Consider the following 13,615-nt stretch of genomic DNA (forward strand, 5'->3'; position numbering starts at 1 on the left):
ATTTCCATTTTGGAGCGAAAAACTGCACAACTTAGCAGCAATACATGACGAGGGACAACTTCTTGCGGTTAACAAACCATTTTATTGGATAAGTATAATTAGGCTTTGAAACGTTACATGTTTTTTACACCAAAATTCTCTGTAGCTAGGCAAAGCGGAATATACATTTTTGCATCTCATGCTGCATACACAGTTACACACTGATATGGTATAAACGTGAAACCAATAGTAGCATCGGTAAAAGAACAAAAGAATGATCACAAAAAGAAGTAAAATATACAGTCTTTGCCCTGATGGTGCGTGAATCCACTCTGCACCAAATCACCACGTCCTTATTGCCCAAGCTTGCTCCATATGCCTTTCTTTGCTGTCAGGCACTTCAATTTGCCAAACACAAATCCAGACTTCTGAGGGTTGCCATCCACGAGCGAGTTCTCATATATCTCCTTGCATTCTTGTACAACCTAAGAAATGATTAGGGATTAAGAATCTACGAGCAATTACTAGTACGTTTATAACCACTGGTTACACTAACAACCATAATAATCAAATGTTCCCCTGTCAATAGGCACGAGTTGGTAGTTTTGTTGGACCACCGCCCACAGGTTCATGAAAACAAAGCAGTACTGCAGATGCATATGATGTGGTAAATCTTGTGTCCTTACCTCCTTGGCTTCCTTTCTTGGAATGCCTTCTCGCATCGCCACAAGCTTCTCGACAACATCAGGCTACAAAACACAGATGTCAAGTTGCAGAAAATAAAAGGAATGAACATGCCCGTTTGATATTTGAATGTATTTGTTAGGCAGAAAATTACCGGACAATCAGGTTGATGTTCCAGTATATTTGTGTAAATGAGAGTAAAGCTATCCAAACTCTCAGCTGAAGCTAGCTCCCTCATATCAGCCAGAATCCGCACTCTGCTTTCGACTTTCTGGAGCAGTAAAAAAATACTTTTCAGCAAAAACTGGTTTAGGTTAATATAGAAGCATCACCCTCATAAATGTCTTTTTAGGACAATGGATGGTGCGCAAGGGCCTCTAGCCTAGCAGTTAGAGTGCCTAAATAGCATCTAGTAGGCTCGGGTTTGACTCCCCGTGGGAGCGAATTAAACGGGGCTGGATGAAAAAAAGGTCCCTCATCGGATGTTCGTGTTATACATGTAACCACTGCTGTTGCCTTCAGCGAAATGCACGTGGCCCACGTGTAGCTTGTCCGGAAGCGGGCCTTTGGGGCCTTTTCTCGACTGGGCCAGTAAGAGCTTCTTCTTAGTGCAAAGCTGTGGGCGTGGTCTTCCCCTCAGCGGTCGAGTTTTTCTTAGGACAAAAGGTGTTCAGTGACAAAAAGTTACAGTATCCAATTTGATTTCCATAAAATGCGTACACTCAAACTTTGAACGAAGACAATTCTGTAGTTGTCCCCACAATAAAATGCATGCACTTAAACTTTGAATTAAGACAATTCTGTAGTTGTCACCACAACAAACTCCCAGCAGAAACTATACTTACTGTCACATTGATGTGCTCCCTGAAGAAATCCATAAGCACCTCTTCATCTAACCTCATCCTCTCAATTGTTTCTTCTTTTATGTAGCTTTTCTACAGGCACAAAAGGAAACACATTAGTTATTGAAAGGTCATGTCGGGCAGCAGTTGTGAGAATAGTTCTGAAAGGTTTTCTCAGACAGTTCTCAGAGATAATACGACATATTGTATGAATTTTCTTTTTGGGCAGGGAAGTAATCTGGTAAGAAGGAAAGACCAAACTGAACACAATGTACAACAGCGACAGTTCAGTAATAGCATGTTTGTGGAAACCCGTACAAATCTTCCTTTTAGGATGTCAATACACCTTATGTGTTCCTAAAGATCCCTCCAGATATCAATAGTCATTTAGGGTATAGTAAGACACGATTTAACTTACATGGACACTATTTCAGATAGTATTAAGGGTGCTTCTGCAAACCTGAGAGAGAAGATGATCAACATACACAACAATTGTTTCCTCTATGCAAGCCTCGACGAATCTTCGAAATGGTCTTTCCTCAATATACCTAAAGAATACAAGAGTATATTAAATTAAAGCACATAAAGCTACACAACTAACTATTATCAGCAAAAATCTGGACTGTTAATGTTTAACTTCAATAAACTAAATTGACAGGAGCAGAAATTTGAAGTGTTACAATCAACCAAGACTCCATAGCTTATGAGGAATGCTACTGATGTGATGAAAATATAAAACATTAAATGTTGTAGACAAAATTCATTGCACTGGAGGTACCAATTCTAATGTTTGCAAATCCATATCAGCATTTAGAACTTATTAACTTGCACATGAGTTTCCAAATTTGGCAAATGCATTTTTATTCTTGATATGTTGGGATCCAACGATAAACTTAGCTTGATGCGTAGAATATGGTGTGGTTCTTTTTTCTCTCAAAACTATGCCATGAAGCACTTCACAAAAAAGTGTAGGTAAACAAAATGCACATAAGAAACAGGATTTTCCGGGGGAATATACATTCATAAATAGTTTCATGCCACTTAATACTATTTTATTAGGAAAATAGAACTTACATTTTGACATCCCCAAAATAATCAGCAAATGTTGCGACGAGATATTCCGTGACCATTCCCTCCATCCAGTCTAAACAGAAAGAATCAGTGTGAGAAAACAAATTGCAACGAGACATTCCATGGACAAGAAAAGACACTACAAGCACTTTGCCACCAAAAAAAAAAGGCAAAGAAGAGTTCATATGATTGTTAACACCCTCGTGTCAAACAGTACATCAATTTACCTTGCTTACTGGGAGGGGTATTAACAGAATCATGTTGGACTCACTACTGAATCATACATCATTGATATACCTATACTTGGGATCCAGCACATAGTTTAATACAGCCAAACCAGTGGCAAATTCGAAGGAATTTGAGTGTGTACTTGGAAGATTAGAATTGCTTTACAACTTTTCAGGGTTTAGTTTAATCTAAATCCTAAGGATATGGATCACAATGCTTCCTATCTACCCAGGCCTTGAATCTTTTTAGACTGATGAACAGACTCTGAATGTTAACTGCAAACAACCTAACCGATTATAAGCATCAAATATGGCAAGTAGCTGTTGAAAATAATAGGCAACATCAATGGAAAATCCATCAATACCAGTGAAATATAGTAAGATGATTGAGAGAATCGTTGTAGTAGTGTAAGCATGCAGCATTGTAAATCTCCAAGCACTTATCTGGCCGATAAGCCGCTTATGGAATACAAGGAGCTGCAGGTTGTATTAGTTCAAAATCGACCAAGAACTGACATAAATGAGTGTTTAGTTTGAGCAGTTGGATGGTGATGAATCATTTTATCCTAGCTAAAAAGTCAAAACCTAACATTCTTGTTTTGTTTGAGGAATTGAATGGGTAGATCCATCACCAACTTATCCCAAATGAACACAAACTAGTGTAATCATGAGGAATGAGGCCATCCTATCAAAGTTCATGGAATTATCTCATGATGCATTCCATCTAAGGATCGATTTGAGTTCTCAAACCACATACCCCAAAAAAAGAGAATGAAGGACTGCTATGAAAGAATTACCTTTCTGGTAAAGCTTCACAAGTAGATCCTGCACACCTGGGTCTTCAAAAATAACACTAACAGTTTGAAGAACAGCTTCCTGTTGAAATAACAAATAACAAAGCTTCAAATGACAGTTTGATGGACGATTTAAATAGATTTATAGCTATATCATATGCATGCAGCACAAACCTTGGCAATATCGAGAAATCCTTTGCATGTGTCTTCAAAATTAACCTACAACAGAATATTTTGCTTATAGCTCAAAAGGCTCAATGTGAGTGAAGAGAGATAGAAACATTGTAGTATTGTACAACACAAACAATTAGTATCAAGCTCCAGATAGGGTTAATGTTTACAGTTTTACAAAGATTCAAAAAATACAGCCAAGCAAAAGAAGGAATCAACAGGGACCAGATTCCAGTTTGTTCTCCCTGTTCAAATTTCAAACATCCCATTCGGAGGCAAGATTGGCTTCTAGTGGAATTTCACTAACACGAACAACATTTGCGTACACATAGCAGTCTATCCAGTTACAAATAAGTGATGTTGGACACCAACACGATTAACCAAATAAAACTTTTGACTAGTAATTTTTGTTAAACAAATATTTATAGAACATAGCAAAAATATACTTCAGTGGAACTACATTTTGAGGAAAAAAAATCTACTAGTATAATTTGCAAAGGTCCAAAACGCGGCACATAAAAAGTAATTTGCAACAAAACTTCAAACAGTTGACTTAAGACAACCCAAAACGTCACATGTTTTAGACTGGGTGGAGTATTTGTGAAGCATGCTCCAACCCAAGAAATATACATCTGATGCTTCTAGCTACTTAGACAAGTACAAGGTATGGTGATATTTAAGAATTTATTCTTTAGACCACACACAAGAATGGTTCCATGTTGGCCATGTCAATGTTGAAAATTACACCCATATGACTAATACATATATAAAGTATGTATCCTGATATTTGCCAGGAATCTTTATCCTCACGCCAGACAAAAGTAAGAAAATTTGTCCCTACAGGAAACCAGAACCATATGGCTAATGCATATGGTCTAGTCCCTCTCTGTGCCCTTTTTTTCAATTTGTATTTTTCCCTCTCTGGGCCCTTGACAGAATGACAGGAGACTTTTTCTTTTCTTCAGAAACAAGTCAAAAACTGACACCTATTGGGAAATAGAACCCTAATTCTGAAACAATGGTATTTCAAGTTCAGAAAGAAGAAACTTCAAGGAGTCGTGAGCTATGAAACTCAAAAAACACAAAGCTGTCTCCAGACAAGTTAAAACAAGCTTTGAAAGAATGTCATCTAAGAAAGAGCAAAAGCTTTTGTCGCAGATTCTCACCTGTTCAGCATAGTTTGGTGGAAGTGCCTCCAATGTACTGCTACTTAGCTCTGATGAAAGTTCATAGCAATGCAGGTTATTGTTAATCTGCACACACACACAATATAAGAATCAAATAATAAGAAACAAAGAAAAGCAGAGAATTCACATCTCATAGAGTTCTAAATGCAGAAAGCTACCAATGCACATAGTGATTCCAGACCAACATCAGAAGCTGGCTCCTCAAGTCTTTGTCTCTCAGCTGCTTGAAAATCAAGCATGACCTGCAAAGACCCAAAATAGAAGATTGAAAATAACATATTAACAGATTCCAACAGCATGAAGCATAGCACAAAAACCAGGTAGACTTACATAATCTCAAAATAAAAGTATAGACATACCTGAATAACTGCAAGAGCAATACGATATAGCATGACGTCTGTACTGTTGTCTCTAACTATCTGAACTTGCTCGGTCAATATTCTGAATAGATCCACTGCTGCAGGCGTATATAGTTTTCCATCCTCCTTACTTTTTGGTGGTTGTGTTTTGTCTGCCTCTAAAATGTTGCTGTACCATTTCTACAAAAGAAAACAAGAAATGATACATGATTACCACGATCGAGTTCATTTACAATTCAACAGATCTAGAAAGGAGTACCTTAGTTGTTGCCTGCATACGCTCGACATACATATTCATGAGGGGATCCAATGCACCACTTTCAGAACAAACTTGGGCAAGTGATTCATCCACACCAAGACCAATCAGATTTTCTTGATATTGCACAACCCAGCCAGTTACCTACAGTGATCAGTCATTAACGCTCTTGCTAAGAACAAAAGTCAAACATTTTTACTCATGATTCAAGAATCAAAGGAACACAATATGGAAGTGTGTAGTTTCCACAATTCATCTTGGGGAACATGAAACTATGATATTTGAAATAAGGTACCTTCAGGATATTTATATTTTGAATATCATTTGCCCTATCGCTGAGAAGTCTTAGCATCTGAATGAACCTTTCGGTATATAGGTTTACCATGAGCTGGAAAATTTCATATCTGTGCAGAAGTAAGAAACATGATAATTTAAGAAGTCAGCAACAACAAGGAAACAATTATGAATTTTTTGTAAAACACTATTTCTAAGGATAGCCCTCCTCTCAGATCATCAATACTCTATACAAGCAAAAATATCTTCCCTTTACCCCCTGTCATGCTACTTTTCGGCAATAACATAACTTCCATATGAACTGACTTGTTGAGAAATTAGAATGAACGTGTATTTGGATGCAGCCCCAAAAACGGATTCTTGAGATAAAGTTAGGCCATTTTACGAGCTCTTAACATGCCTTTGTGTTGCTATACTTTTTTTTTAAAGTTCCAGCAAGAACTGCCTATTGCATTATGTCGAGGTGTGCACACTGTCTAGTTATAGTAAACTGGTTACCTACTTCCTATATATGGAACAGATATTCTAAATCTAGCAACTACTCCCTCCGACCCATGAAGAGTGCAATCCTATGTTTGAAAAAAATCCCACAAAGAGTGCAATCCTAGAAATTGGATCTCAACTACCTGCCTAATTAAGTGGTCAGATTTGATTTGCACGTCAAAACTAACCGCATGTGGCAAACAAATGAGGGTATGAGAGTCTTTTCACGCCACCACTAATCTGTCTGAAAAAAAACTAGAATTGCACTCTTCATGGGACGGAGGGAGTAGTTAAAGTTTATACTAGTTTTCAACATACCTAGGAGGAAAGCATGGTGCAACGTAGTCATATATATCGCCAAGCTCATCTCCAATCTGTATTTAAATAGAAGCAAAGTAGTGAGCTATAAATCAAAAAGATCCACTAGGTAAATGAAGGTAAGTATGCTTACTAAAGATACATTGCTAGATCTCATATTGCAGATCTAGTAGGATGGTAAGATCCCCCCCCCACTCCCCACCCCCCGCCCCCAACCAACACCACCACCCACACACACACACCGAGAAGAAGAAATTTAAAAATTGCATTCAACCAGTTCAGTTCACTTGCAATTCGGTATCTCCATATGTGTTTTGGATTTGTTCTATGGAAATAGGATGCACAAATTCTACTTGACTTGAGAAGTACGTAATATCATAATTAATTTGGTTTGTAACATATATTTTTGTAGAAATAAATGGTCGAAGCTGTTTTGGGGGAATGTGTGTTGAAAACGCTACTGTTTCTGTGACGAGGAATATTTTTAAATAAGGCCAACAACTACAGTTTCATTCATGCATGTCAAAAAAGTTTTAAAAGCTGACAATACTGCATGGTCAGGCATGAAATGTGATCCTTGTTTGTTTCTTAACCAATAGACAATTCTTCTTGAGCTCATTAGACAATACCAGGTTAGCAACACTAATATATGTAGCAGATAGGTTTTGACCATGCAAGCTTCAGCATCATGAATCATATAACTCTTAAGAGGTCTAGAACTCACAGATGGGAAAATAGTCAGTCAATAAGCAAAGCTAAGAAAATAGAGTACTTACTGCTTTGGCTTCCTCCAAAGCTTCCATCAAATCCTCCGAAAAAACAAGCTGTGTGATCAAAACATTAGCTGTGAACTGTGAAAATGATAAAGCAGATCTTAACATCCTGGACCGATTGAAGCAGTACCTCCGTAAGCAGCTTGTTGAAGCGGGCTTCAACAGCCATCCTAACACTCTCATAGCATTTGTCCTTGTAGCCCTTTCCCTGAACCTTCGATTTTTCTTGAGTGCCCTTTCTTGGGGTAGCTGCTGCCCCTGCACCTTTTCTGCCAACATTGAGGAAGGGCAACTCAAAATCATCAGAGTACATAAGAGATAACCTGGTAAAATTGTATTATTATTTATGCTTTCTCACATGTGTTATGATTGTCGGTTGGTATCGGTACCTTAAGATGATAGACTAAACTAGCGCTGCTCTAAAGGGTCGAATTGTGTGGAACACTAGAAAAGGCAATATAATCAATAGTAGAATCAAGTCATCAAGTCTTTTAGCAAACATGTCATGCAAGTTAAACATCTATACAGTGCTACAGAAGGCAACACCAAAGGGGGGAATGAGGACAATGTTGGGTAAAATGTACCATACAGTTCATGGTAGATTTATGTAACATGCAATTGCAGTTCCATATATATGTACACATGAAAGATTGCATCCTATATCATGCCATGATCATCAGAATAATATCAATATGCAAAAATGGCTGAAAGGTACCCTGTCACCTTTATTGCTTGTAAATTCATTTACCTTTTTTAGGGTTGTAAATTCATTTACTGAACTCAGGCACAACTGTAAGGTACACAGATGTCCAAATGCTGATATAAACATAAAACACTAATACATACTTCATCAATAATATCATAAAAATAAAGGGTAATAGCAAAAGGATTTACGACTGTGCTCCTGTAAGGCATGAACTATATCATACTGGAAGAACAGAAATTTATCTGAAGAGGAAAAGGAAAAGTGTACTTTGCAGTTCTACGTTGGTTTGTTATTGTCGCTATAGCACCTGCACCCTCGGCCTCAGCTGCTTCTTCTGCAACTTGTTGATCTATGATTTCTTGCATTTCAACAACCCTGAAGTAGTCCAAAAACAAAAATTATACAGGAATGTAAATCTTTGGGTGCTATACTCCTATGATATATATCTCCTACAAAACAAAAAGGAAATATAGACATACAACCAAATCTATAACTCTACAAACTGTGTTATTGAAAACCTATTCACTGACAAAATTATTTTGAAAGCGGAAGTAAGCTAGGGAGGGAGGAAAATATCTTTACATGAGAACACACAGCTATATCTACAGGGCACATAGCCATAAAGCAGGATGTAACTACTAGCCTTTCAACTATTCACCTCCAAGATTGGCACTTGAAAATATCAAAGCAAACATTGAAGAATGAAGATGTACCTCAAAGCTCTAACCAATGTCTGAGGGCTGCAAAAGAAAAGGTGAGTATAAGTACTAGCATAGATAGGAGATGAGATACCTTTATATGTAATTAAAGCATGTAAATCTGAGTTTACTATTGCCATATTGATCAACTCAATTTTTTTGAAAGCTCCCAATTCTTTGGATAAACAAATAGAAAGTGTAAAATTAGCAAATACATGCGCCATTTAGATCATACAATATTTAGTTAATGCATTTTAATTAACTAATGAAATACAAGGTGGAAAAATGCCTAGAGCTGACTACCTATCATATTTGCAGATACCCTCCAGAAAAAGCCACTAGCTGAAGAGGAAAAAATAACAGCAATGGAAACAGGGTGCTTTAAATATAAGATGGCCTATAGTTGTCTCTGTTCGGGTTCAAGAATTTGAATTTCCCTTGCTCAAAGGGATTTCTTTCAATTTTGAAAAGCAATTACTTCATCGGTCTTTAATAGTAACGGAACCTGCTTCCTGCAAGACCTAATATTTAGTACTTTGCATAAGGCGCATAAGACCAAAATCTAGGGATCCGAAACAGTGCCTCGATTTTAAAAGTATGCATAAAGCTATAAAGTCATTTGTCATATCACACAGTATAGAGAATGCACGTAGCAAAAAAAAATGTACCTCTCTTTTGCAAGTTTGAAAAAGTTAGTGATATGGCCCCATAATGTCTTCTCAAACGTTTCCCATGTTCGATCAACATCCTCGAAGTATTCTCTGTGGAGTGAAGAAGAATCCATCAAGAGAGTTATACTTAATTGCAATACAGGCCACAAGAAAGATTTAGCATTTTAATATTATAAAATAGACTAGTTCTGAAGATGAAAAATTCAGTATCAGCTAGGTAAACTTTTAGTCTAAATACAATATTCAATATCCTCACGCGGATCGATGAAGGATAAGTTTTCTTTTCTTCAAGTCGTTTTTATTGTGCTATCAGCAATAGTTATATCACCTGTACATTGGACACAAAACATGGTTGATAAAAAAAAAACTAAATGTTCCACAGATGAACTAGACTTAAAAAAGTAGAGTGTGGCTGGTTCAGTAGAGTTGCATATGCAGTGCTGTAGAAACTTCTTTGTAACAAAAGTACATGATATTGGTAGTTAGTTAATTACTGATTTATTAGACCTTAGAATGAAGTCATGAGCCAAAATCTGTTAGAAATGCTTAGCTTATAACTAGGGAGGTGAAAGGGAAAAAATAAGGATGGTGTTTCACATGACAATTAATATTAGCTAGAAACTAGTTCAGGCTTTGAAGTTTAAAAAAGAACCTTAGCCTGCCAACTTCTTCCTTATGAGATGCAGCAGCAGCTAGAGCAAAACGCCTCTTTCCATCAAGAGCTGTTAATCTCTAATTTCAACACAAGAAAGATGACACAGAAAAGTCAGATAAATAGAGTATTACCATTAGGGCATCCAATGAGGGTGTTAATTGATAAGTCAAAGAAGAAAAAATCAACCTCATAAGTGTGAATTAACTCTTTGTCGTTGGTTAATGAGTCGCGTGCTGCAGCCGCCTCCACAGAAATGGACATCATACCTCCCATATCCTACCAGCAGGAAAACAAACATATAATTAAGTTTCCATAGTCCTGTAACGTGGTTAGCTTGATCTTTTCAGTATTAAGAAAATGTAAATAGCATAATGCAAAAGAGTGTGAATATAGTGGTAATGTGGTATCACTAACTCCAGTCAGCAAACCTTTAAAGTTGTGTTCAGATTGTTTCTTGCATTGCTAAGGAGCTTGATCTTGTCATGGTTCTCAATTAAAGTTTGACACTCCTGACACAACCTGCAATTGATTAATGGTAATAAGACTGAGAAATGAAGAAAAAAAGCATATAGGTTTTTGGAGTATGCTAGTCTACAATATCAGTCAAGTAAGAGTGTGGAAATTGCAGAATCAAGATAAGTAGCTTACTTGTCTATATCTATGAAGTTCTCACGTAGTTTGTTTATTGTTTCCTGAGATACGGCTAGAGCATTGATGCCAGCATGGGCTTGCTCGACCTGTTGATTTTCAAGCATACCCAAAAATAACTCATCATCCAGCAGACACACATGAAGAGGGACATATTGATGATGGGAGCAGCAATAGTAACTCAAAATAACTCAGGATGATAATAATAGTTCAGTTAATAAGTTTGGCAGCCCAATACCTGTTCTGCCACCATTGTACTGAGTTGTGCATCATTTGTCTGAAAATTTTGTAAAAGATAGTCAGACAAAGACAATAAAGAGGTACATGAGGTGATTGAAATAGTGGACAAAAGGATGAAATCTAAAGAAGACATTGCATATATCCAAACCATTTTCTGCAGATCATTTCATATTCTAGCGTGCTTTCTTTTGTTCTAGTTTTATATATACAATTAAAACTTGCCAAGAAATGCCCATGCAGCATTGCCAAAACCCAAGAGTAGATAAAGCTTGCTCCACAGCCCAACCCGTTTTATGAGATGATAATCTGATTTAAACATTTTCTGCACATATCTTTATAAATATGAATTTGCATATTAAAGCACTTAAACAGAAAAACATACGTCGAGCTTACAATCAATAATGAAATATAAAGAAATAAAGCAGGCATAAGAATGGTGTGATTAGAAAGGGAAGATAATCATTGTGATGATCAGCTTTGGACAGTTCAAATATTCTCCTAAAAATGAAATCACACAAGCTGGTTAACTGGCGAAGAAGTAAACAAACGAAAACCAGGAAAGGTCTGAACGTGGAATATCAGCATTTTGTTCTTGTTTATCTCTCCACTGTTTCGTTATCAAAATTTAACATATAATTTTTCTGAACAAAGTGTGAGTGCATATTTGTTTATCTAAATTTTATGAATGAAATGTGAGTTAGAAATTCAACCACTGAAAGCATGGGTTTCAAACGTTGTTAGCAGTATCAGGTAGCTAGCACCATTATCTGCCACTCTGAAAAAGAAGCACAAATTATATCGAAGCTGCAGATAGCTCATCAAGTGTTGAACCTACTGCCCATGCTTTAAACTTAGCAATTCTGGCTTGACTGCAGATAAATGTTTTGGAGAAATTGTGCGTGACTTCACCAAACTACGTGAATATCAGCTAAATAGCTGATACAGACCAGAATTTCGTGGCACATAATTTCAACCCATATCACCATTTCTCATGGACAAATTGTCTATACTTCAGGCGAAATTGAACTTAATCACTCACTTCTCGGACGTGACACAATAATAAGCTAACTCGCGCACACGTAAGTACGTAACTAGTCGTTGGTCGCAAATTCCCGAATGTAATAAGCTAGGAATAGATTCCGGCCGAGTCCCGCTATGATCCACGCCACGAACTTAATTGCAGCCAAAACTGAAGCAGCGTATCAGGTCTCAGAGCGGAGGGGGGCAACTACATGGAGAGGTCGCTTGCAACCAGACTGAGAATGCCAATCAGGGTTTACCCGACCCATTCGCCAACTGCCTAAGATTCACCACAGCGAGTGAAATTGCGAGGTTTCGGGGTGGATCACGTCACCTGCTGCCGTGCGAGGTAGTCAGATTTGATGGACGCGATGGAGGAGAGGAGCTCCGGGAGCGGGAGCAGCTTCGCCACCTCGCGCACCGCGGCCTCCTTCGCCTCGATGCCCAGATCCTCCATGGCCGCCGGCCGCCGAGGACGCCGACGCCAGCAGCCTGCGCGCCGCCGGGCCCGCGCTGCCTCGGGAGTCGCCTCCGAATCCGGTGGGGAGGCGGTCGGAGAAGGGCGATGTGGAGATGCGACACGGAGATCGTGAGGAAGGCTGGTGACCTGGTGTGGTGTGGTTTCGGTCCCGGTGGTTGAAGGTGACAAACGGGGGAGAACAGCCGAACAGGTAAGGTGCCAGATCTCACGTTTTTTGACGAACTCAAACACTCCACTCTAAGAAAAAGAAAAAACAACGCGGGGAGAATGCGCCACGCGGTACATTTTGCATACCGTATTTCAAACAAAAATAAACTAAGCTCGTCTGATGTGAGTTGGTGGCGTTTGAATAGTTGTGCGAGGTCCAGAGACTGGTTTCACGGATGCAGAAAGACGTCCTGCAGCTTGGCTTCGTAGAAAATGAAATGGGACTCATTTCTCGCGGGATGCGAGGAATAGCTTGTCAATGATATTTTAATGTATGATTAGTATGTATTTCAAATGATATGAAAGATTAATACGTGAAATTAAATGTTGAGTGAAAATAGGTGCACATAATAAAGATTATGGCAGTACCTTTTGATCTATGTTTATCTCATGCAACAATATAGGTTCTCATAGGAGCATTTGGGGCGGAGTCAGGAATTCTTACGTAAAGTTACAACATTAGCACTTGTAAAAAGCTAAGATATGACACACTTTTTTGTACTAGATAGTGATTAAGATGCGGGCTCCGAACTTGAGAAGCAATGGAGAGGTTCTATACACGCTTATTCAAAAAGTGTTGTCTCGTGATACGGTTCCAAATAGGCCAAATAATAGTTATAGTAGAAGTATATATAGCATGATAATACCTATCTATATTTTAGTATAGTATGAATAACCATATTTCACCGCTATCAACAGATGGTCAAAAAATAAATTAAGTATTTTTGTTATTTTGGCATAATGCTTATTTTCTCTGTTCAATGTTCAAAGTTACAGATCATTTTAGCTTATAAATATATAGGATTTGCTATGTATCTAGATGTACACTATATCTAATGCCTAGCAAAAAC

At 37.9% G+C, this 13,615-nt stretch overlaps 1 protein-coding gene across 1 annotated transcript; it reads right to left on the reverse strand.

Moving 5' to 3' along the window:
- Positions 1–59: 59 nt before the first annotated feature.
- Positions 60–12,747, reverse strand: LOC112885012 (exocyst complex component SEC6). The gene is made up of 25 exons (XM_025950680.1): positions 12,411–12,747; positions 11,055–11,093; positions 10,817–10,905; positions 10,597–10,687; positions 10,355–10,444; positions 10,166–10,245; positions 9,511–9,603; positions 8,858–8,884; positions 8,412–8,519; positions 7,569–7,707; positions 7,442–7,489; positions 6,666–6,721; positions 5,866–5,974; positions 5,574–5,714; positions 5,315–5,494; positions 5,114–5,197; positions 4,935–5,021; positions 3,772–3,816; positions 3,601–3,679; positions 2,580–2,649; positions 1,966–2,053; positions 1,509–1,598; positions 818–934; positions 666–728; positions 60–464 (listed from the first exon to the last, which is right to left on the reverse strand). The coding sequence occupies exons 1-25, from the start codon at positions 12,531–12,533 to the stop codon at positions 333–335; spliced, it is 2,268 nt and encodes a 755-aa protein (XP_025806465.1). The 5' UTR covers positions 12,534–12,747; the 3' UTR covers positions 60–332.
- Between the last annotated feature and the right edge of the window lie 868 nt (positions 12,748–13,615).

Source organism: Panicum hallii, chromosome 1, assembly GCF_002211085.1.
Source record: "Panicum hallii strain FIL2 chromosome 1, PHallii_v3.1, whole genome shotgun sequence".
Lineage (NCBI taxonomy): Eukaryota > Viridiplantae > Streptophyta > Magnoliopsida > Poales > Poaceae > Panicum > Panicum hallii.